This window comes from Ischnura elegans, chromosome 10 (assembly GCF_921293095.1).
Source record: "Ischnura elegans chromosome 10, ioIscEleg1.1, whole genome shotgun sequence".
NCBI classification, from domain to species: Eukaryota; Metazoa; Arthropoda; class Insecta; order Odonata; family Coenagrionidae; genus Ischnura; species Ischnura elegans.
Window position 1 is genome coordinate 8,493,680 of NC_060255.1, and position 26,262 is coordinate 8,519,941.

At 37.3% G+C, this 26,262-nt stretch overlaps 2 protein-coding genes across 3 annotated transcripts in view; one reads left to right on the forward strand and one right to left on the reverse strand.

Moving 5' to 3' along the window:
- Positions 1-23,489, reverse strand: part of LOC124166992 (ras GTPase-activating protein 1) — a 47,919-nt gene extending 24,430 nt beyond the window's left edge. The window contains exons 1-13 of one of the 2 annotated variants that reach the window (XM_046544750.1): positions 22,840-23,489; positions 22,206-22,355; positions 21,884-22,090; positions 13,352-13,554; positions 11,619-11,830; positions 11,364-11,475; positions 10,248-10,369; positions 9,975-10,136; positions 8,905-9,017; positions 8,697-8,816; positions 8,431-8,551; positions 6,782-7,002; positions 5,768-5,972 (exon numbers count right to left, since the gene is read on the reverse strand). In XM_046544750.1, coding sequence (XP_046400706.1) covers positions 5,768-5,972; positions 6,782-7,002; positions 8,431-8,551; positions 8,697-8,816; positions 8,905-9,017; positions 9,975-10,136; positions 10,248-10,369; positions 11,364-11,475; positions 11,619-11,830; positions 13,352-13,554; positions 21,884-22,090; positions 22,206-22,355; positions 22,840-23,027 — 2,136 coding nt within the window. In that variant the 5' untranslated portion in view covers positions 23,028-23,489. Of the gene's footprint in view, positions 1-5,767; positions 5,973-6,781; positions 7,003-8,430; positions 8,552-8,696; positions 8,817-8,904; positions 9,018-9,974; positions 10,137-10,247; positions 10,370-11,363; positions 11,476-11,609; positions 11,831-13,351; positions 13,555-21,883; positions 22,091-22,205; positions 22,356-22,839 lie in introns of both variants that reach the window. The other variant, XM_046544749.1, reaches the window with a different exon arrangement.
- A 137-nt stretch (positions 23,490-23,626) lies between these two features.
- The window catches only part of LOC124166993 (myotubularin-related protein 10-B), a 42,946-nt gene continuing 40,310 nt past the window's right edge, over positions 23,627-26,262 (forward strand). The window contains exons 1-2 of the mRNA XM_046544751.1: positions 23,627-23,838; positions 24,017-24,077. Of these exons, the coding sequence (XP_046400707.1) occupies positions 23,773-23,838; positions 24,017-24,077 (127 nt within the window). The 5' untranslated portion in view covers positions 23,627-23,772. The remainder of the gene's footprint in view (positions 23,839-24,016; positions 24,078-26,262) is intronic.

The window sequence follows — 26,262 nt, forward strand, 5'->3', positions numbered from 1 at the left end:
CAAGATATGCACATTTACCAAAATCAACAACACACTCAAAATAGGAATTGACCTTCATCTTATAAATATAAATCAATGTTTGTCTGCTGGTAGGTTTATCCTCCTCACAATTCGCCAATTTTGATTAGATCCAACTGTCTTTGGTAGAGAAATAGTTCACAACATGAAGATAACCAAAGTGCATATTTCATATACATAAATTGCCATGATAAAAAATTCCCCTGGACCAGGAAACGAACCACAGACCTTTGGCAATCCACTGGGGCACTGCGCAGTCAACTACGCTATCCAATTTCCTGAATTTCCATGACAATTTGACCAAAGCCCATGGTACTAGAGGTAAAGGTCCGTTACTGGAATCCCCGTTAACGAGAATTTTTTCCCATGGCAATTCACGTATACTTCATCACTATTCACGCTGCAAGCTTCAAAATATTCCTAGTACATTTCATTCCCTGATGAAGACCCAAAGAACTATCCTCACAACAAAAGTATTGGAATCGGTGCAATGGTTTTTGCATTCAATTCTCACTTTAAACACTCTTATCTCTTGAGGGCGGAGTAGATAGATTGGTTTTTAATTTGTTTCTTGAAATACTTTTTAATGCACATATTGCTTGGTAATATTCAGTTAGCTGGATGGAAGAATAACAGATCTTTTTCCATCTGACGGTCATTAATTTTTGTTTTATTTATCGTATGTACATTTTTCTCGGTCATAATTTTTTAAGGAAAAAGCTCTCCATTCTCTTTATTTAGCAGAAGAGCACTTTGAAGGCATTAGTGAATAATAACTCGAACTAAAGAAAACATGACAGTGTTTGCATTAGCTTCAGAGGAAACAGTGATTGTAGATCTTGTAACGTGTACTTATTAATGTGGTAAACAAACTAACATATCTATCACCGAAGATACATACAGAGCTGCATTTTGGTGCGAAGATACATTACTGAGTAGAATTTAATTTGTTTAAAATGAATTACTATGCCATTTCTTACACACTACCTTTCTGTTGTGAATCGACCCCCTTTCAGCTTGAACAATGAGATTCTCTTAAGTATTATATTCCATTCACGATTCCATTTTCGACAGTCCCCATTCATTCATCTTATCTGATATTTTTCATTTTAAAAAAAGGAAGCTGTTGATCTGCATAAAAATTCCAATTTCAGAGCAACCTTATGACGGAATTGAATGGATTGAAAATGGACAGATGAAATTATATTAAATACAGGCATCCCCCGAGTTACGTATGTCTCGACTTACGTAAATCCGTACTTACGTAAGTGATAACCGTATTTCAAATGATTACTTTAATTTTCAAATGATTACGTTAATTTTCGAATGCGAGCGCGAAGAAGTAGATATTCACTCGTACAACCTATGGTAGAAAAAATATCGAATAGTTATCGATTTTTTTATGTGCTAAAAATAACGAAGTGACCCTTTTTTGTCATTCCTCAAAGGAGTTTCCATGTATTTCTGTAGAAAAATCGCTTATAAATCCCAAGTCAGCAATAAACGTGAAAATTTGCAGTTCTAGCGATGTAAGTGGTTGCGCTCACTCCTATACCGTACAGCTTGTTACACAGCATACACACCCGAACTCCGACTTTCAACTATTTAAAAATTGTATCCTTAAGTTTGGACATTTCCATCTGTGGAATGAAAAGAAAATGAAGTTCAAGCAGAAATCTTTATTGCGGAAAAGAATTGTTTAGTACCCACATAACGGCATTGAAATTTTGAGTGCTGGCAATGAACGCCGCAAAAAAGTTAAGAAAAAGTTGACACACGATATTAATTGCGTAATTGTTTACATGTTTCTGGTGGAAGATTTTATTAAGCTGCATTTTCTCGTTCTCTCATATTGTGTGCAATTGTAAATGAATATTGCGTCATTGAAAGATTTTCCCCACTAACTTTGTTGCATGTTAATGACGGAGTTGGCTGAATAAAAGCTCACTTTTAATTAGCTTCGTGCATTGGAAATGCGTGTGAATGTATCTAAGAATATAGTAATTAACTGGTATTTTTTTGTGTGTTATTTGCCCGTAATCCTAGACTCTCCTCCTACGTGTATTAACTGTGACAGTGAAACCACCAGATTCATCGATCAACGTAATATATTAAAGGCAGATGATATAATGACTATAGGTAGGTAGACAATGCTTTCTTTGGGCCCTTAGATCGCAGAATAACATAATGAATCAATTTAAGTATTCAGTTAAGTAATGTAGCGTTGACATACCGTACTTTCCCGAATCCACGCAATCAGTCAACTCTGGGAATAATATTACGCATTTTGATTGGCAATGCTCGAGATGCAACTCTCAGACTATATTAATGTTTATCGATTTTGTATCTAATAACGTAAGAATACGCGGTAGAATTCATGAATATCGCAGTGAATTGAATGAAACTTCACCGAGAATTTACCACGCATTTCTCCGCTGAGAATTTCACCGCGCCGATCGAAATCTCTGAAGCAGTAACGCAGAATGTTCGACTAACGTAAATTTCGACTTACGCATAGTCTGCCGGAACGCATCTCTTACGTAACTCGGGGGATGCCTGTACACACCTCGTCTCAGTTTATGCTTTTGATTTAGCGCCATATATGCCGATCAATGCCTGTAGATGGTTCTCCACTCTGGGGAGATTCGAACAAACAAAGGACAATGTGATTAAGAAGAATGTAAAATTAGTGCCGATACTTCGCATAACATTGGTGACCTCTTGCAATCAAAAGACTAAAAATAACTAATTGCTGCTCCAATTGAACCTAAGGTGATAATTTTCGTAGAATCGCTGCCTCTTTCATAGTGCCCTCAAAACCATTCATTTTGAGAAGCATCAGATCAATGGATCAGAATACACTGACGAATGAATGCTGCCTGAAGAAAAAATACATCTCCTACCCAGCACAGACCTTTTCTCTTCCCCATGAAATATGACACCACTTCTTATCGGAATGTTTACGTTCCTCCACCAACCCCCCCCCATCCCCCTCTCATTCAGACCCCCTTCCACCCATTAAGGCATCCCATTGGCGGCATGCAGCTGCCACCTTCAAAATTAAATTTGGTCTACAGTGGCATCGAAAAATTTGAACAAGTACATATACCTAGACTACCCTTAACATTAAGTGGCAAAGTCATTTTTGCTGTATTACTCGGATTTCGAAAAAAGGCACAGCATTCAGGAAATTTTTCTTTCAAATTCACTGTTTAGCAAGAATCCAAAGTCATAGATATAGAAATAATAATGATTATAATAGGTGATATGTGTGAGATGATGTTAGAAGCATTCAAAATCATGCAATTTTACAACCACAACAGTAATAAAGATTGATATAAGAGTACCATAAACCGGGACAACTTTGCCACTTTTTTTCTTTTTCAACTGCATTCTTGAAAGTTCATGTACAACAATGATTTAAAACCATTACCAGCCATTACTCTTGGTCTCTAATTTCAAAATGTGTGAAAAAATTACAACTTAAGTAAAAGTTTATACGTTAAAAATATTGAAAACATAGTTGGCAAAGATTCTCTGGGACTGGGGCAACTTAGTCAACTGAATTACATCCAGCGGAAACCTCAATAAAACAATGGAATAAATAATTTTAACTTAGAAAAGCTCTTAAATATAGAATGGTACACACAGATACTCAAAACACTGAGCATAATATGGTTATTCCCCTAACTTTTCTTGTATTTACAAGTTCCTCCAATATGATTGTGTGTGTGGAGGTGCTTGGAAGTGATCAAGTGTGATTTTTCCACGGTTTCTCAAGGGGCCACATTAATTTTCCATCTTCTTCTCTATGGCAGACTTTTGTTTGGATTACGATGACAGGCTTGAAGATAATTCAAAAATGAAGCACTTACTCTTGTAGAGTGTCATTACAATCAGTTTTCTATGCATCCGGAATTTAAGACTAAACTTCTTTGGGATTAAGTGGCACGATGCCACATTTCTCGAACCCTGATATGATGTTTGAGTTCATTTTACCTCCTTCATCCAAAGCACTGAGAAGTTTTGCCAAAAGTGTTGGAAAACTCTATTTTCGAGAGTTTTATAACTAATAGTGTTCCACAATTTATGGTCTGTCAGTATGGCTCTCCATTTATTTTTTACAAGGAGCAAAGACTAAAACATCAAAAGGTTGTCATAAATGATTGGACGATGGTATAACAATCAATCGTCAATCAATGGCATTAATAGGCATTCCACAGTCTGCACAAACAAGCACATGTTCGAGTATCTCTTCTTCCTCATCCTTGCTTAATGCCGTCAGGCACCCTGGATTCTTTGAATGGCGATACTTCACCTTACTGTCAATTGTCCTATGTGGAATATTATATTTCAGGGCTGCTTTTCCACTACTCATTTCATTACTAATCACTGCAGTGACAGCATGTTGCAGCGTAGTGCCCAGGGGTGTAGCTAGGAATGAAGGCTGGGGGGGGGAGTTTTAGACGCAACTAATACTTACGGGTGTGGGGGTATTGCATACCCACCAGGGTAAGAGGAAGTTGCAGGGGCCCTCCTCAAGAAAATTTTAAGATTAATGGTTCAAAATGACCAGTTTTACCGCTTTATGAGAGATATTTGATTAATCTTAACACTATTCTATAAGTAATACTAATCCATTAAGTAAAATGGATTAAACATAAAAATGTCTCTGAGCTCTGGGGGGGGGGGTTTTATCCCCCAAAACCCCCTCCTCACTGTGCCACTGGTAGTGTCACCATAATTTCGATACCTGCAGCCTCCCAACTTGGTATTAAAGCGTCTTGGCATCTGAACGGTCTATAAAACGAAAATGAAAAATGCACCCTTAGGAAAAAAAGTAATGGAATTTGAGAAATAACAATATTGTCAGCTGGCTAAGTTGTCCCATTTCCACCATACTTCCTAGTGCAACATTGCCAAGTTACATTATTAAACCTAAGTACAACATACATTTTACCATTTAAAGCGATTCTGAAAGTATATTATATGCTCTATTGGACGATACCAGAAGTTTTTACTTACATTTGAGAAAATGGGTAGGGTGTGTCACTTAAATAGCCTACCAAAATATTCAGTTTGGCCCGACGAAAACAAAACACGAATAAAGACCTGCAAAAAACTCGTAAGACTACAAGTGTGTGGAAAAGCTATCACTCAATATTTTTACTGTGTGGTGAAAACATAGGCCCTTTTTAGGATAATTAGGGAACTTAGTAGGGCACCAAAGATAATATTTTTCAAAACCTGGCAAAGTTGTCCCGGTTCACGGTAATGCAGAGGTATAATTGATATAAATATTATTTGCTGAATAGTTTCAGATTACAACGTTTTGAAGTAAGGTAGTAAGCCATGAAGAAGACAAATCTTGACTATATATACTATCCTATAACATCATTATAGGTTCACAGAAAACATCAAAGAAACATGAAATTCATGCATGGATAATCCACACACACCACGAATATAAGTATCATCCTTCTAGGAATACCTATTTTTTTAATGTCCGAAAAGGGTGGTGCTAGTTTGTTCTACATGAATGAATGGTGGAGAAGTGCATACATAACTGTGAGGATAAAATGAATAGCATCAAAAATAGGGTTAGGATCATGGAAAGCCACACTACAATCAAGCAGCACAAAGCAGATGTAATGTTAAAATGTAGTGCAGGACAAATTTAGTAATGACAATGATTTAATAATGAGAATGAAAAAAACAAAAAGACCCAAAGAGAAAGATAAAAAATTACCTCACATGACTGTTTTGCCTCTAACAGTTTCAAAATTGTATCCTGAATAGCTGAGTGTAAAAAAGAATTGCAAACAGATTTCATATAAAGATCCATAAGAGTTGTAGTTAAAGAAGCTGCTCTGAAAAGTGTAGACGTTTCCTCTTCCTTTTCAATTTCTGCTTCATTCAAGGATCTGAGTAGATCTGCTTCTTTCCTTTCATACCTAAAGAAAGAGATGCATATTGTACATACACAATTTTTTATTCATCTCAATTACCCCCAAAAACAGCAAAATGTGGACTTTACATCCCGAGTTTAAACAATCCACGTTAGATGATCCCAATAAATTTCTGAATGAAATACATTCTGGACCTGAATGGAAAATAACCAACTGTGAATTGCATATACTCTCAATAATACCTTTTCTGGAGATGCATGTGGCCCACATACCAATTATCTACCTTTCCACAACAAAGCTCAATTTTATTTTAAGGCAATATAAGCCATTAAAGACCTGAGAGCAAGATTCAGATAATGACCAATTTTTGCAAACATGAGTTTCCTACTAACGCACGATATCTCTCCTCTTCATTTACCAGCAGACATTGCTATTTTTAACAATAATTTCAATCTGGTTTTCACAATCATATCTCCTATTGTTTTACATTCACTAATAACTATTCAAGAAAACATCTGAGGCAGTTTCTGAGATCTTATGTCACAGTTTGGTTGCAACACAAATTTTCACCCCAAAAGTCTAGATAAAAGAGTAATCATGTACTCAGCTGTTCAAAAAGGATGGAGTTTTAGGAGATAATCATTCCATTGCCAGAAGATTCATTATCCAAAAAGTCCATACCTTCAATTTTAGTAGTCAACTATGAGTTTACACGATTTTTATTCTCTCTGACTGGTTTAATAATTCTATACACTGGCATTTGCTGTGTTGATCATGAGCCATCAGCAGCCACAACCAGAGACCAAAATTTCCACATAAGTATGAGAAAAAAAGGAAAAGAATATAAAGATCACCTGAATATTCTAAGGAGTGAGTTAGCCAATGGAATTCTATCCAAGTGGCATATGTCTGCCAAGGCTCTCACTACTTCCAGACTAGGATCAAGAACCAATTGCTGCATAGGGGAGTACTCTTCCTGAGGCATTATGAGGTCATGCAGGTATCTTATCCGTAACCTCAATGAACCCCACTCCCCTATCGGTGTTATGCCGGACAATGAGTACCAATCTTCATTCTAAATGAAAAGACAACTCATTAGAATGACAACAGGCATACAGAAAAAACAAACAAAATTTCAATAAGTCGTAACGCTAGTAATCACGCACCCCTGCTACGTAGCCACTGATGCGTGGCTCTCAGAAACCAGAATTTGGCATCATGAAAACCTTAATGTTTACTCGGTACTACAGTAGACTCTTGTTAATACGAACAACGTCATTACTAAGTTCCCATATTTACAAAGCAAATCGATGGTCCCAACGATAAGGCTAATCCAATCAATAGTAAAAGAAACTTTATTACGAAATTTTTGGTACATATTACGAAATTACAAACCTCAGTTCTGGTCCCTGGAGTTATATAGCGAACTTTATCACAAAGTTCCACGTACCAGCAACAGCAATAATTCACTAACTAACAGCATTTTTAAACACTGTAGCATTTTTAGTGAATCCCCCCAATAATTTCTGGTACCCCCACCCAGAAATTCTGCCCAACTTCCTCCAAACTTATCAGCAGAACTTCCTCCCACTAAGGACTTTTCGCGGTAAGGTTTTTCATGCAAAGGATTTTTGGGCAAAGACCCTTCGACTCAGAGACTCTTTAAGTCTTGAGTCTTTGAGTAAAGTAAGAACAAGCTCTCGGAATGCATCTTGCTCGTATTTAAAAGACTTCCTGGACATGCACATGATTTAATCACACATTTCATATCCTAAAGCTTTCCCCAGTGTCAGTATAAGTATTGAAGAGACTAGGAATTTTGGCAAGGTATGTTTTTTTGCGATGATTCCTGAAAGAAACGATCTTACAAAGTTCATTATTACGAACCTCTGGTATATTGGTCCCTTCATAATAATAAGGGTTTACTGTACAAAGAAAAATGTATTTTTAATCATTATCAAGCACTATTAATATTCCAGAACTCAATTTTCAGTAAAAATTTACTAATTTGTGACATAGATACCAATTAAGGGGTCACCATATTGTTGCCACAAAATCTATGTGCAGATGGCATGCGCAATGAATACTATGGCGATACACAATTTTTTTAAAGTTATAATTTCAAAGTTTATATGAGGAATGCGTTCAGTGGTAAGGAATTATGTCCAATTAATCAAAACCTCAAATATCAGCAACTAAATCATGGAAAATTTAGAGAAAAATTTTTAGCACCATAACAAACCAAGCGTGAAGGACCAATTCCAAAAACCAAATCAGAATTGGAATCAATAAAAATGTAGATAATGGTAAAAGCCATACTTGGAAAAAACTAGGGTTAAACATTTTTCATAGTGGAAAAAGCATATTACAAGATCATTTTTTAAATGTAAGAGGAAAAAAAATCTTTAAAATGGACCAGTTAAATTAAACGACGAATACATAAAACATTTGGCTTTAGAGTGAAAAGTCATTTATAAGAAAATAGGCTAAAATCAGTTCAAACCTCATCGCCATTAGTCAGACTTCCAAGCTCAACTGTTAACTCTGCAACTTCAGTGTCTTTTGATCTCTTTCCTTTATTATAGACAGTGATGGTAAATGTAATGACATCAGGAGGAATGTCACTGTAAAATGTCAAAGAGTAATTAATATGTAATCACTGATGATGATGAAGAGAAATTATAAACTTACTAAGATTATACAGATTAATAAAGAATTCAGACTCTAGAAGGAGCTCACAACATTTTTTTTCAAGATTTATGTACTTACTCAAGCATGAATTCTTCATCCCAAACTGGATCTGGTCCATTTTTTACTTTCGTTCGAGCCACTTTAACTTGATTTAAGGAAATAATGCAGAATGGATTGGGAACCAACTTGTATGGCAGTCTGAAAGAGTGGAAAAAAATTGTACGTAGGAACCTAACAAAACTTCAATCCATTGAAACCAAGAAATACAATGTGTGATTGTTTTCACCTATGAGCATCTAAGACATGAAGCTGAAGACACCTCAACTCTCTTAGTCGTTGTACTTTTGGTGAACGAGTCATCTGGGTAACACAAAGAGGTTTTAAAGCTGAGATCCAATCCTAGAATAGAATGGAGAGAGGTATTTTACACTTATCATCTAAGATAGTTAACGATGTATTAGTGAGGGAATCTTATTCTAACATAATTAAAAATTATTTTTTTTAATCAGATAAGACAAATAATAAAGTTGATGTACAGGCTTGCCTTAGTTGTGTAACAGGTTAAACATAATATAACAAATAATAAACAATAGGTTCAACCGAAGGAAAAATATTGACCCAAAACAGAAATTAATCATTTAATAATATAATGCACTTTAACTTCCACTAGAATGTGGTTCCTGGTAATAATTGTGCTGCCAAAAATAAGTAAACATATTCATGGCAACATAAATGGATGTGTATACAATGTGTATTTCCCAGATATGTGTTAAGACAGCCATTCACATCCAAAGCTAAGAGCATTTGAGAATATCCATCTCTTCTTGACTTAACAATGAAAATATTTTTTATTACTAACAGAGCTAAGATGCAGCACTGTTGGCACTATGTCACAGTGTAAAATTCTAAGTTTTTTCTATTGCTAGTGAGAATATTTCTATGCTCATACCATTTTTTTCATCACTAGTCTACAAATTTTATCCACTCCATGAATCACCTAAGGAAAAGAGGTGTTAAGGTCCATTATTGGCTTGGTATCAAGGCACAGATATCGTTTAGATAGGTGTTGAGTTTAACTCCACACAAATGTAACTTCCAATATCCAAAAATGAACCAAAAATTCCACACTTCATGAATTGGATATGTTTCTGTACCATCAGCTGCGAGTATTTGTCACCAGGAAGATAAAATTAAATATGCACTTAAACAAACCTTAGACACTTGGAGTTATATACAAGGAATTATGGACAAATGGGAGAAAAACATACAAGGTGTTTCCATATAGTGTTATAAAAAGGCACAAAATAATGACAATGCAAATGTACATGTTTGTTTCAGACTAAGTACAAAGCTTACCTGGGATAAATCAGCAGAGTTGGCACATAAGTAAGTGATGGTGGCTAAGCAGGGAAGAGCTCTTTCCACTAATTGAAAGCAATGAGGTCGATCAAAAACACTGTCATGTACCTGATACAGGTAAGCACAGCTTAAGTCAATCAAGCCTTTGGGTTTGGTCCTCTGAAAATTTAAAATAAACATAAATATCACAAGAAAACAACTTTAGATTCACTTAATTGAAGTAACATCACAAAGACCAGTTACTTTTCAATCTCAACTATCAATACCTACTTTAGGATTGTCATATAAATATAGATGTGTGTCTGTGCCATCCACAACCAGAACAAAGTACATTGATTTCCACTTCTTATTTTTCTCACTTTTCTTATTCAAGTACCCTTGCATTTTGATTCCTGAAAAATAATGCCCGATATTTACATCTTACTACAGGTAAAGTCAATTGCAAATTGCACAATAATTACAGTGATTTAAAAAATAGGGCATGAAAACACTAGATAAGAATAACAGCTACTCATAAATAGAGCATCTTTTAGAGAGTAATTACTTCAGCACAAGATTTGCTTATTCTGCTATATAAACTTCAATGTGTACACAAGTTACAGTTCAGTACTACTAGCACTTGAACAATCACATTATGGAAAATACTTTCTGCTATTCAATATTCAATACTATTCTATGCAATGCACTTAAATAGCTTTGATAAAACTTCACCACCCAAAGAAAGTTTGGGGTCAAATACAAGATAACCAACTTACAGACTAAGAATGAGTGAGTTCCCGAGGAAATACAGTAAATAATATCTACAGTATATGAAAATACATAATTGCAAATCCAAAAGATATCTAACACCTGGTGGCCAAAAATTGAAGCTCCAGAAGGGTGCAATATAAGACTGCCGGGTGAATGGTGATGAAATATACATGAATAGCCCTAAGAAAAAATTCCCAAACGTCCTCCATTGGATTCTATGGTAAAGTGATTGCGCAAATAAAGCTGTTTGAGCATAAGTTTTGTGATTTTTTGACACGGTCCATTAAGATTGCAATAATTTTATCAACATGTTATATGGTGGCTTCCAAGGAATATGCTCTCATGAATTAATTTTGAATGAAGTAAATTTTTATTGACTTAACCTATTTAAATAGCTTTCAGCACACATACACTTTTGGGGACAGTCCAGCAACACTGAAAACATGTTTACACCTTCCCGAACCAGACTTGCACGTAATATTTCATTAAATAAAGCAGAAACTTGATCTAAAGTTACCACATTGATCATTTTTCCACATTTATCATTCACTGTTCCCGGTCCAAAATAGTTACACTGTAGTTAGTACATATAGTTACACATAGGTTAAAATGAAGAAGCTTTAAATTCGCACTCACCCTTATTTTTTTTCAGTCCAGATTGTTCCCTGCACTCCCGTAAGGTGGCATATATTTTTTCGGCATGCTGAACTACTTTTGATTTTACAGGACCATCTGTTTCTGTCATCATCTGGAAAATTACAGAAGCCCATTAATGACTTTAATTAAAAATGGCTACTGTAATGAAGTAAAAAAAAAACAGAACATCCCAATAGAGTTTTAACAAAATATAATTAAAACAATCAGGGATTGTCCTGCACTTACTCTACATACAGGCTGAATTAAAGTGTGCCCTTCCACAATCTGCTCCTTCCTATATCGGTTAATAACAGCATCCAAGCATTCAAATGTTCGGCCACCCATTAAATATCGAACTCCCTTCTTTTCTATACGGAAGCGTTGGATTTGATTGTTTATGTGGAAGAAGAGAGAATAGTCACCAGGAGAATTGTCGCTAGGCCTTACAAGAAAACTTCCAGGACCGGCTGAAAAATAAAACAAGAACAAAATCAGAACGAATCACACTAATACAAAATTTTGCTCTAATGAGCTCATAATTTAAACATGCATAATGCAAAAAAAAACAAGATAAGCAATGAACATAATGCATCAGCAAAAATGTATTTTTCTCCCTCATCATTCCTTGTTTTCTATATTAAGGTTAAGTATTGAAGATTTAAGAGGAAAAACTATTTCCTTTGCAACCCTGGGATTTCACTAATTTCAAAAATGAAGTCATCTGTGCTGAGATATTCCCCAAACTGTCAAACTGTCCCAAAAAGCACTGGAAGACTTCCAGCAAGTGCTGATTGCTGGAAAAACAAAGGTTCAGTTTTGGCTAGGACAGTGGAAGCTATGGTTCACAGAGTGCTCATAATCCCAGGAAAATCGCACAAGGTTGCACGAGATAAAGTCGTAAAGGGACAAGGTTCTGTGAGCATGCAGCACAATCACACCATCTGTAACACTCAGAAACAATAAAGAGGAATCTCATAAAGGCAAGTAACATGCGATCATGCTATCCCGCATCATGCAGCCACAGGTGTGCGGTTCTTGGATACCAGCACTTAAAACTGCAGATATTTTCATATATGAGGTTGCCCTTGCTCATTATAACTGCCATCAGTCAGTGTATTTCTACTTTTCTTTCCACTCTTCAAGGTTGAGAATGACATAGAAAATCAAGCAAGGGAACACTTTCTGACATCAATATGTGAAAATGTCGCTTTTCCATTTCTTTATTTAAATCACGTTTAACAGGCCAGAAGACTTAATTTCCCCAACAGGAAGCTACTGTCTTACATTTACTTTCATAAATGACATAAGCTGAATGCATATATGGGAGGGGAACGGTTGGAAGATGGAAAAAAAATCAATCCATGGGAGAAATTGGTGATGCAGGGAAGGTGGGGACTGACGACAACTAGTCTTTTCCAATCATTCATTTTCTCACTGATCTATCCCATGTTAGAATACATATATATTGCATAAGCCGTTCCCAAGAGCAAAGTCGTTCTGTGCATTTAATGCCGTGAAGTGGGGGAGAGCAGCTGCAGGGTATCTAGAATGTACAAGTACCACACCCCATGCAAACTTAGCACATATCTGAGTAAATTCCACCCTTAACCCACATCATGGCTCTCGTCCCTACTCCCTTCTGCTACGCATTCCTCTATCACCCATAAAATGGCTGATTCCTGTTTACTTTCAGGAAAAACTAGTTATGCAATTCTCTCATGAGATACACATAATATTGAGGCCATTCAGAGGTAAGTACTTCTTGGCCTTGCTATATTCATATTTTTTTACATGTTAATCATCATCAGTACACTGCTTTAAGGCCTATGATTAATAAGTAAAAAAAATTCAATTTCACCTATGCATATGTACTGTACTCACTAAAATGAGCTTCCAGTGTATTTCCCTTATATTTAGACCATCTACACTCCCATCAGTCAAAAAATAATCATGCATAGGGGCTGCTTGAATTAAATTAATAATCATACCTTTCACCAACATATCAACAGCTTCATTCTTGGTGACGTTGGGATGAAACCATGTGAAAACAGTGTTTGGGTCAATGTTTTCATCAAGATCTTCAACCAGTTCTCGGAAAATCATCCCTTGTTCACCAGTTCGATGTGCTGTCACCCAGAGCCATCCATCACCCATGTCATTGTGCACAAAGAATATATCACCTTTTTGGAAGCTGGAAATAAATTTTAAAATTAATCCCATATTGCCTTCTGAATTAATTATTTATCAATAACAGGTATTACAATGAAACAACTCCATCAATTCACTAGACAAAACAAGACCAAACAAAAAAAATAGGTGGTCATCCACAGCAGCACCCTTTCAGTTAATTCCATCTTTCCCAGAAGGCAAAAGAAAAACTCCTTAGAAGTGGGTCCTTCAAACTGTTGTGGCATTTTTTAGTGTACTCCCCCAAAAATTTCTAAGGCCCTTTGATTCAAAGGCTTGGAGACTCTAAGTCTCCGAACTCTTGTTTCCAAATTCTGCCATCCGAACCAGCCAACCGAACCAGCCATACCTGGAGATAAAAACTTATACATGTAGCCAGTGGCGGCGCGTGCATATACGCATGTTAGCAAGTGCACACCCAAAGATGAATAAATTATAAAAGAAAACTATTCCTTTGCAACGAGAAGGATAAAAGTACTGTCTGCATATGCAAGAAACATGAGCCTCCGAACGCTACAGCTATCTCCTTTTCAAATTCACCGCTCTACAAGTGTGCGATCCCGTTGCATCATGCCGGGCACATTTTCGGTCTGTGCGATCGCTTGAGGGAGCTCTAGCGGGACGAGGTAAGCGGGGGGGTATGTGCTGTTCAAATGGGTGATGGGAGCAGACTCACAACAATGCGAGTGCGCACGTGCATATTTTTGGTGACCGACTAGCAGGTAGTGTAGTGGTGTAGCCGCCACCTACACTACCTGCGCCCAGGATCCTAGTCCGTCTACAGAGCCATCTGTATGGCCGTTTTCTACACTACTTCCTCATAGGGTGTAAGGAAAAGAGAATGAATTTCAACTACCGCCACTTGTAAAGGTGTGTTGAGAATAATTATTTTCATGCATGCTAATATTATTTCTGTTCATGCAATTTTAAGGGTAGAATGTACCAGTGATATGTTTTGCTTACTATGTATTCTATCACGACGAAATATGATGCTCATGGATTAGGATTAACATAATATAATTAAATCATCCTAATATATGCTCTAATGCACACCCTAGATAAATTACCACCAGCCGCCACTGCATGTAGCTAGTATGGCGGAGGAATACCTACTCCTGGCAATCAAGGGGAAGTGGGTGCTGAGGCATAAGAATGCAGTTTGGAGTGAGAAGTACTCCACTTGTCCTATCACAACTCTCTCTCCCTCCAACACCTCATCCTATTATGTCTTTCCCCTCCTTGAATTCCAATGACTTGCCTCTACCAGCTATCGCACGACTTGGCTATGTCTCCAACCCAGGAGATAGAAGAGAGAAAACCCGGGGGTACCCTGTTCTACCCCAACCCCGCCTTGGATGACGGCCGTTTTCCAGCGTTCCAGTCAACACGGATGCCTACCCGGAGTTTTAACACCAATGCAGCTAACTTGGACATCGCTATTACCCCTCCACTCCTTTGCAAATTCCCTCCCGTCCACCTGTTCACACTGTTCGGAGGTCGGCTAGGCCTCTTCTGCTTCCGGCACTTGAATTGAACAGATCGCTAGGCAAAGACAGTGATTTTCTCAAAAATCATTTTTGGTGCTGTCAGGCAAATACAGCTTGTACTTAGTTCTTGGTAATGCTTCTTATGAGATTATTAGTTATCATTGTTGTTTTCTGTAATAATTTTGATTTTAATACATGTAATAGATATTGATTGAGAATGAATCATAATTTTGTGACAATTGTTTCTTTGAGTGCTGATTATTCTTGTATGTGGAGTCTTTCCCTCAACCAGCCTGTGACAGATGATCGGAGTTCCCTGTGTCTGGGGCTTACATTCAGAATCTGGAAGATTTAAAGATGTAACGCCACACTGTAACGGCATACACTAAGTAAAGGCAATGGAAACAAAACTATGTTTCCTGAGAAGACATATTTATTTTCCAAGGGAAACACAACAGCGATAAAAATGGCAAAACAGAAACAGAATTTCAACCAAGAAGACAGCTACCAACCCCCCACACTCGGATGGCATCTTTTGAATTTAGCCCACTGGCGAGGCCAAAAATATCTCCCATCTCTGTAAATGCTCATGAAATTCAATATGGCAGGAATGACCACAACTTGAAATACACACCGGTCAAATCTGTAAACTTTTCACAAGCAAACTGAAAATTCTGTTGGGATTTCCAGGGAAAGCATCAACTTTAGACACCAAGCAATGGAGATACGTAAAGCCCAAAGACAAGTGAAAACATTTCAATGATGAGCTGCACCCACTATCAAAAAAGAGTGTTAGTTCTTCTAAATCCTCAGGGATCTTAAAGAGAGAATCTCAGTGTTCTCTGACCAGAATACGATTGGCCACAGCGAGAGTTGAGAGGCAATTTGACACATTTTTCCAACCTCAGGAGAATACCATTCATCTTAGAGACATTTAAACTGAGTTGTTGAAGTACTGTCCACCACAAGCTTCCATGTATTTTTCCATTATTTCTGATACATTGGGCTCAAAAGCATATGCTTTTGAAAGAAGAGTATAATATTTACTGCTACAACCAACCAGACAAGAATCTAAAGTACCTTGGAGCACAACATTCAATTTGAGGAAGCATATACATACAGGTAAGTAAGCTACATTATTAAATTGCAATTTATGTGCTTGGAAAAAAGGAAATAAAATTCTTGATCATGTGTGATGTACAGTTGGGTGGTGCGAAAAAACTCAAGTTACAAATTTTGAGTTGCTATAGTGCAGAAAAGTTAAGATATGTTGGTACAAGAAAAACAAAAAAGAAAAAAGCACTAATGTATCGAAACTTTTCTGTGCTATAACAACTCAAAATTTGTAACTTGAGTTTTTTCACACCACCCTAATGTACAGGGCTATTAGTGAAGAAGAGACATGGCAGGATACTGGGAAAAGGTAATGGTAAATTTCTGTGAAGCATGACGATTGGAGATGTGAATAACGAAGCAATAGCTATAATTAAGGAAGTTGTTTACTACCCCAGCCTACAAGTAGCTGGTGAAGCTTCCATTGAGAATTTGAGAGCAGAGGTGGGCAGCGTTATTTTACAATCTTCCCTCACAGCAGAATTTGCTGTCTCCAGCCACGGAGGAGACACTTTCCCATTTCCATAAATACCGATCTGTCATTGCTATTTAAATCTCATACTCTCTATTGAAGTCTCTATTGGTTAAATATAGCACAGGTATTCCATCAAGTGCTCCGGTTGAAAGACTTTTTAGTGTGAGCAAGGAGGTGCTATCACCAAAGACATCAAGACCCTGTGATGAAAATGTTGATATTGTAAGTATAGCGGGATGGGACGGGGACTTCTCTCCCATCTTCCCCCTCTTTCCACCTCACGCTGCCACCCACCCCCCACGTGCCCCTGAGTCCGCAGTTCGTTCTTCGCTTCTCGCCTCCCCACCCTCCCCGTTCCTCACCTCGCCCCAAGCGTGGGACCCATGCAGAGTCGGCAGAAGAGCGCACCGCAGGGCGACAGAGTGAAGGAAGAGAGAGAGAACGCTATGAAAAGATGCTATGCAGAGTGTGTTTTTGGCTGTTGTAGTGCTCGAACGTAGCAGTAAAACCTATTCTGTGGAATATGGGGTTTTCTTTTGAATTGATCCTGCCTATCCTGATAGTATCGATACATTGAACTACAATATGCAATTGTTCTGTGAGGTAAACAAGGATGTGTTAGATTAGGAATATCATTTCCTAATTTTTCTATATGCTTCTAGTTAATAATTATTTTTTCTTCGTCATGTATTTCTTATTTTGTGCATATTTAAGTTGTCTAAGTAACTTCATCACATTTACTTATTCACTGATTTACCTAGTCCTAAGAATAACATCCTATCTCATAGAGTACCATAATTTCCTCATTTACATCCAGCCACCCTCATGATGTAGCCTACTCGATGGGTACAAAACATTACACCCATTGTGTTGTTACACTGAGCTAAACTTGGCTCAATTACATTTACTTGATAAAAAAGTAATCAATTATGAGAACAAATTAAAAAGTAATCTTTAAGTAAATGAAAGATCGTAGCACTTTTCCACAAGAATTTTTAATGCGTACAACGCGTTTCGGCTCACTGAGCCATCATCTGGTACAAGACACTTGAACACATGTGAAGATCCCTTTTATACCCTTGAGAAAGGAGAGTATTGGAGTAGGAGAGGTTTTGACATCTTTGAGGATGGGGGGTGGGGTGGGAACGGGTGTACAGAGTAGAGACAATGGGGAAAGATACAACTACGGGATGTGGAGAACCCACGTTGGAGGGAGGGTTCTGGTCATAACTGTAAAATGATGACACGTGGGGAAGAACCATAGCAAAACGGGAGTCGGGGGTGTTGAGAAGAGTGAAAAAAATGGGGGGGGCGGTTTAGGGTAAAAAGAGGCCGCGTGTCTTTTGAAAGTGAGAGGAGTAAGTAGTGATGCAGGAAAAGAGGCGGGGGTGAGGAGTCCCTTTGGGTTAGCTGAGAAGGAGTGAAAGTTAGCGGAGGTACAAGGGAGGAAATTGCCAGCAATAGAAAATGGTCAAACACAATACGTAGAGAGGATGGGCGGAAGGGAAACACCCCGTGGATGTTGGGGTCACTTAAGGCGTGGGTGAGGAAAGAATTTCACCATTTGTTTTGGTGAAGGGTATCTTTAGGAGAGGGGAGTGGGTGAAAAACTCTTGCTCATTCATTCTTGTTTCATTTCATTCAGTCTTTCCACAATCTTATAATTAGACAAACCTAGGTTTCGGCGCATAATGCCATTTTCAAGGTATTGAGTGCTGAAAATTAGGTAAGTCAAAAAAGAAGTGTGCAATTAAGACATAATGATTACATTACGTTGAATATTAAAAGTTTCTACAGAATTACCCCAGAAACTGTACCCTTCATTTTCTTTATCAATAAAAATCATTGTTTACACAAGAGTCTAGTCTAGAGTCTTCATTTTCCTCCCGTTTCTCTAATGATGTACTTTAACCTTTAGCACCACCAAATCAAATTTGGCAAATCCATTAAAACATAGTTGCTTCTTGCTCTTCATGCCCCACACTCCTAAGGCTTTTCTGTTTTGTGTTTTTGAGCCATTGTGTCCACCCTTGAAACGTTCATTACTCACTGATGTAAGAATGTACTCATGACCACTCGGAGAACAAAATAAGGTTGAATATTTGCAAATTTACGCTGCAATATCTTTCCCAAAATTAACTTTAAAATGATCAGACAGCATTCAAAATCATGCAATTGACACTATACAATTGATATTAATTTCATTTCTAACAGATCACTAGCCATTGAGCACTAGAGGTGAAGGTTTTCCAAAGATTGAGTCAGTCACAGTGGTGGGTGCATTATCCAAAAGGGCCTCCTGTAAACCATTTGTTTTACTTGCTAACCATGGGTCTATTGATGGTGCCCCTGTAATCTTGTTCTGGCAGAGGTCTCATGGGCGTACCCAGCGAAGGGCAGGAGGGGGCAGCTGCCCCCCTTAAGCAAAAATCGCAAATGTCTTTAAGGAAAATATTATTTTTTCAAGCAAATAATTTTTAAAACTAATAAAGAGCTGTTACAGTTTCCTTAAAATATTGATTTCATTCACCTTTTCCACGCTTAAATCTTGCCTATAACTTGAACAGCCATGGCTTGCCCCCCCCCCCCCCCCCCCCCTAGTTTTGATTTACAGTCGAAGGTAAAATGCATCTCAATTACTGTTCTTTCTTGAAAGTAAGGGCGCACTTCCTTTTCTGAATTTATTGTTTGCCTTCTGACGTAATTGTTTGCTATTGCTTCTAATTTGTCAATCAGTATAAAGTATTCTTCACGATATGATATTTGGAGGAGGCGATGGACAGCTGAAGCTTTTAGGGCCGCCATTGAGGAATGAATGGAAGGGCTTAAAAGATTGAGCATCGGCGTTTCACCTGTAGCAATTTTTGAGCACCTTCTATCAGCCGGAAAATACTTACATCAAGTACGCACACCTTCGACATACCCCCTATTACCGGTTGTAACTCCTCCTCAGCGCATAAGCCAGATTTAAAGACGAGTGAGTGAACGGTCTGGGTGATTAAGAATCACTTTGCCCCATTTTTCTTGAATATCCCCAACCTACCTACCTATCTACAACTTGAACAACCATGGCTTGTCCTCCCCCCCCCCCCCCCCCTAGTTTTGATCCGGGGTACTCCCCAGAGAGGTCTCACAATAGGCAGTACTCATACTAATGGGTTTCCAATGTTTATTCTGATCTTCTCATCATTCTGCTTATTTGAGAGCTGGATACTTTTTTAAACAGCCATCCCTCCAAGGTGTAAAACAGTACTGCTAAATTCACTCCCCTATCTCCATCACTTAATCCAGGGATGGTAATGGAAACTAAACGAAAGTCAATACCAGTAAAATTTCAATAGTTTCATTCCCGGGAGCGGAATACGGAATCGAAATGGATTTAAACACGGGAATTTAAACTCAGGGTCGAAACGAAATCGGAGTCAAAAAGTCAACATTCTTTGGGCATTTTCTATGATCTAAGAAAAGCTTATGACAGCATATTCATCATTCTATAATTGGTACAACTCCATTAAGGTCAACTCCTTTAGAATTCAACTCCTGTGTTCCCCAAGGATTAGTCTTGCACCCTTTACTAATGAATTTTAACTAGATAACCCTTCTACCCTTTTGAAATCAGCCCGTTCCTCAGTTGATGACATGAACCATTGGTGTTCCACCAATGACCTACAGGCAAATAATACTAAAACAACATATTTGTTCTTCCATACGAAAAAGTTCCAACCAACCTATAGCCCATTACTTACCCAAAATGGACTTAGTATAAAGCACTTAGAAACCGCTAATTTTTTGGGATTCACCAGAAGTGAGTATCTCTCTTGGAAGGAACACATTGACAAGCTTGCCAGTACAGTGGTAACTGGACTTTTAACTATCAGAAGGCTCACTTCAGTTATCTTGCAGGAATACTTCAAATTCTTGTATTTCGCTAAAATTCAGTCCTTATTTACACACGGTTTTATCATCTGGGGTAATTCTCCGCAGGCTAGCAAACTTTTCCTACTGCAAAAGCAATCGCAGGAATCTTAATTACAGAACATGGCAGACTATTTTTCAAATCCTAAGGTGTTCTAACCCTACACTGTCTATTCATTCTGCAATGCTCCTCCTAGGTTAAGGAAAATCCTCGTATATTGGAACCAAATAGCTCCTTTGACTCTCATGACACCCAAGAGAATAGGGATGTTCACCAATTGAGATTCAACTCCAGTTTCACCATAAACGGGCCACATTTTACTTGTGCTCAAATTTATTATCATCTGCCTCCTAAACTTCAAAGAATCTCTGAATTAGTCAAATTTAAAAGGCAATTAAAGTATTTTCTTCTTGAGAATGCCTTTAATGGCATTTCTGAATGTCAAGAACAGTAAATTTTATGAATGTACATATGTTATAAGTTAGTTTTGAGTGTTTTTATGTTATGATTATTTATGTTCCTCGCTTATGTAATGAGATTTTTCTTATTTGACGCCTTCCAGTGTATCTTAGACCATATGGAAATAAACACTATATTATTATTATCATTATTATTAGTAATTACTTTGGGTCAAAGCTAAACTAAAACTCTTGGTAATAAAAAGCTGTTCATTGGGCAATGGATAGTAGCAATTTTCCAATATTACAACATAAGGCTGAGGTTGTGTTCACATTCTGGCACAGTACATGGGTGGCGTAAACACAACTTAAAGAGGATGCATAATTCTCTTTCACTGGTCTTTTTTTGTGATGCATATCTCATTTAAAACTTAGTATACCACCTTGAAACTCTTGGGGTATATGAAGCCAGCAGGAAGCATTCAAAAGTTTTAAAGAAGAAAAACTTCACTTATAAGACAAATGTATAACCAGTCAAGTGGGAGTGATGTATCACATTAGGATAGCTATAACTCAGAGAACTCCATGTTTCGAAACTAAAACAATCACATTCAAGAGACCAGTGAGTATACACCTAACATGATATGCAGTCTTAAAAATTGAGTATTTTCCTTTTTCGTCACCTAAAACAATCATTAATTGTACCAAAAAATTATTTATAATAAAGAGCATAGAAAGTTTTTTTTCATAGATTTTGACTTGAGATGTGAACATCCCTGTAAGTCTAATTGCATTGAAAGTAAGGGAAAATAAGGGTAGCACAAAAAGCCCATACCTAAGTAATCATCCTACATTACACTGAAAGTTGGATTTTTGAGCACTGAAGTGCCTTCATATAAATTGATTACAATTCAGAAAACTTTAGACCAGGAAGCATCACCAACCTTAATTCATCGGTGTCAGGCATCTTAGTGTAAGGTAAAATAGCCACCATTCTTTTCTTGTCATTCACAGGTTCAGGAGGAGGTACAGGATGGACAAGCCGCTCACGTTTCAGTAAATCGGAACAACTCGTGTAATAACCAATCAGGTCTGACAGGGAATCAAATTGCCTGCCTCCAATGTAAAAGTCTCCACACACGGCAGTAATTCTGAAAGGACCATTCAAAAAATTCAAGTTTATGGTAATAACCAACAGGATTTCATGGAAATAGGAATTGAATTACTTCAACTGTACTTCTCATTTGAACAGCCTAAAGAATTTACCGAAAATGATTGATTCCAGTCCTTCCCAAGTATGACAAAACATAAGACCCCGGCTTTCGGTCACTTTCTCTGACCAGATAGCTGCCCATCTTAGCGGCATGCCACAGTCGTTCCTCGGCAGTGTAGCGATCTAAGCGACCATGATACCACCTGCAAACAGCACATAAGTTGTTATGAAACATCAAGAGCAGGATTCATGTCAAAATTAAAATCGATAAGGCAATACTATAGCACATTATTAAGTTCAAAAATTAGACAAAATTCATAACACATTCAATATTCAACAGTGGGTGCATAAATTGACACGAAAAAGAATACGTCACGTAAAAATATAGGTGTCAACACGGAGTTAACGAGATTTATGCCCTCTATAAGAACATAAAACCCTTGAGCCACTGGCAAAGATGCCAAAAACATTACAAATTCATTGAGAATCACTCGGAAAATAAAGATTTTAACTCAAAACAACATATAGCATTCGGGATACATAAGCCAATATACGAAGTAAAAATACAAGCTGCGAGTAAGTTAACTAATTCATGATAAGAATCGCTATAGATTTCATCATAATACAATAGATAATATCCCCAAGTAACCGGTTAATGTCCACGAGTAATGAAAACAATGAACTCACTGGTTCTCTGGTGGGGCAACAAGCATCGATACATTGGCCCCTTCCGCTTCCTCTGCATCCCCCAAAAACGGGTCGAATTCTTCACCGATTGCTCCATCTTGACCCTCTTCACTACCTGTACTAGGAGACCCTTGTAATTTCTCTTTCTGCAAAATCACTCCTGCACCACCCCGTACAAATTCAGCCATCTTGGCTTACGACTTCTCCAACGACACCTCTGACAACCTCAATGAAGCTCACCGGCATGTGAAAAGTTATGACGATAAAACTTTCACTGGAATATTAAAATTAATTGTAATGCCTCCAGCAATTAATAAAATACTCTTAAAATGGTAATTTTCCCCGAGTCATTATTGAATCGGTTCTAATTAGCCGATCGACATTCTGAGATGAACCTCGTTTCTGGTAATATGGAATTCCTTGAGTTTTCAAGGACCAATGACTGAAAAATGGCTTTTATTACTCAATTTATTAATTCTAACTCCGAAATTTGAAAATTAATTCAACAATACCCCGATTACGACAACCTAGCAATCTCGTAAATTCGTGCAGCCTACTCCTAGACCGACACAGCTCATTGCCAATTCATCGCTCGATTCTAGTCTTATGATATTAATGAATGAAATTGAAGATGAAGTTTCTCACTTCAACAATTTTCATTGTTATTGTTCAACATTGGAAGAATGACAGTAACGGTTTTCATTTTTCCTTTGTTATTTCGAATTAGAATAACGAAATACAATATTCGTCCCATGGTGCACTAGTCTGATTTTGGTCTTTTCGGTCAAATGAATGGCGTTATGTATTTAATGAGTTTTCCTAAAGCTCTTTACGGTTCTTTATGTTTTTATTCTTACGTCGTCGTGTGTTTACCCCGGCATATGATCCGAAATTGAAGTTCAAGTATAATGCTGTCCATATCCAACATCGGAAATGAATGATAACAAAGTTTCAGAGACCTTCCGTAGCTATGTTGACGTAGAGGAGGTAGAGCTTCGAGTAAGTTTATTGGCATTTATATGTGGGTTGAATTATTTTACATTCAATTAGCAGAGCCGGAGTGTCATTCCAGACTTGTCACTAGTCTAAATTTATCTGACAGCAGTTTGCAATTTTTGCTGCTTCTTCCTAACTCATACTATTTATATGCGATAATAAGTTATTTGGACATTCGCAGGAAGTCGGTGCCGACAGAAGTGACTCCATTGAAGATGCACTCGTGCCAAAGTTTTTACCAGGTATTTATTCACACATTTAAGTTTCTCATGGAAATTTCAGAATTAATGTGTTGCTCCTAGTACTTAACAGAAATTTCGAAAACTGTTCATCCGCCAACGCAGTTGAAATATCATTTCGTTAAGTGTTGTTCATTATGTGCAAACATTTTCTTCAACCAAGTTATGGATGCCTTGGTATCAGTAGAAGATTGTCAAATCACACCCGTATGGTGTTCCTGTGTGTTTATTGATAATCATCATCCGATTTTAGGCATGCGGTGAAGGATTGGATCACTTATGAGTTACGCAGTATATCGATATCTTAAGTTATTAAGTTACCTAAGAAAATAGGTATTAAATAACTCAAAATAATAAAATATAGTAGGTGTAAATTATGCGGATCAACGTGACGATAATTATTTAATAACATAATTAAATTTCAGTCTTGTGTAAAGAAACTGACTGGCTATTTTGGAAACGCTGGAAGTCACAAGTGATCACATTCTTCACCGTATGCCCAAAAACGTTGAAAAAATGAAATATTTAAATGCCCATATACTATGGTTGGTGACACATACTTTGCCCACACAAAAAGGTCTGTGATATGAAAATCCACGTACTGTGAATATCATATGGTATGAAGTAATAAGTAAATACAATCAGCATGACTTTAATATGCCTGCATTTTCATTGGTAGAACTGGTTTTTGGATGCCACACACAGCACACCGATATCATTATATTGTTACTCGGCCCTCAGCCCACCACATTGGTAATTAAAAACAAAAGTAACATGGTATGCTTGTCGTCCATTAAGAGCATTTGAGCTACGGAGAACTATGAAATGAATCATCGAGTATTTATGTTTAGAGCCCCCATAAGTTTAGTTGACCTGACTTCTGTCTTGCATTCAGATCTTTTATCCCTAGAGATGCTATTGAAGATGTATTTGAATGTCATTCATGAAGGATTTAATTTTAGCAAATTGTATATGTCCTATTTTATTAACGTTTCTTAAATATTGGCAATAAGAGGCATACATCATTTACGTATATTCACATATGACTACACTAAAACTAAATTATAAAAGATTACTTACTCGATGTAGTAGACATTGCTGATACTTCATGTGCAAAAATATAAATCATTCTTTGCTTTCCACACTGAGTGTTTATAAACACCTACCATAGAGTTAACAATAGGAGGCTCAACTTGGTAGCAGTGGCAGTCCTAATGTGAATACAGTCCCCACAAATGGAATTGCACTCCAACTTTTGTCACTTGTGGCACGAGGATCGGTAGGTTACTATGAATTTCACTTTGAATTCCCTTTGCAGCTAAAATTCAATACATTCATATATATGTGTTACCATGATCCATACTATGGTGTTCTACTCCCATGCCTAAGTTCCAAGATCGAGTCTGTCTGCATAACTTTTTTATGACTTCTTTTTACTTTTTCTGTTGCAGAAGCTTGCTATTCACAATTTTTTCATAATTTTCAATGTAAATTTTATTCCTGTGTGAGGAATTTTTTTCTGACATGCTGCATCTGATGTTTTCCCACTTTTTCGCACAGAAGCTTCCTCTTAATTATTTTATTGTACCATGTTGCTACATAGCATGCATTTTTAAGATACAAATGTGCTTGGTTTCTTTTCATGTTTCAGTATGAATTGTGGACTCATTCTTACAATTGAACTCTAGTTGTCGAATCGTTAAAATCCAGAGAGGGTGAGCAGGGGTTTAATATCAGGCATAATTCGTATCAGAAAAGTAGAAGGAAATTATGAAAACAAGGCGACGGGAATCGATCTTGGGACTATGGCATGAAAAGCGGGAGCTGTAACTACTGGACCACATTAGCACATGTTTACAAATCATTGTGCAAAAAAACCACAGAGAAAAATCATCCGCCTGGACCAGGATTATTTTTTCTCTGTGGATTTTTCACACAATAGGGTGGTTTCCAATTATTTTTTTATTGCCTAAATCGAAAGATTATTACTCCTGGAGTACGTATTTCACGCTTTTAGATTTTTAAACGACGATATCTATTTTTTGCGATTAAATGAAAAGTGAATATTTTCAAGCGCACGAAAATATGTTGGCTAATTATGAATGCTGGGAAAAGCCGGTGTGACGTCATTCGGCTTCCAGCTGCCACCGTGTGAGGCCACCTTGGTGTGAAGCTATGAGAGCTGCTA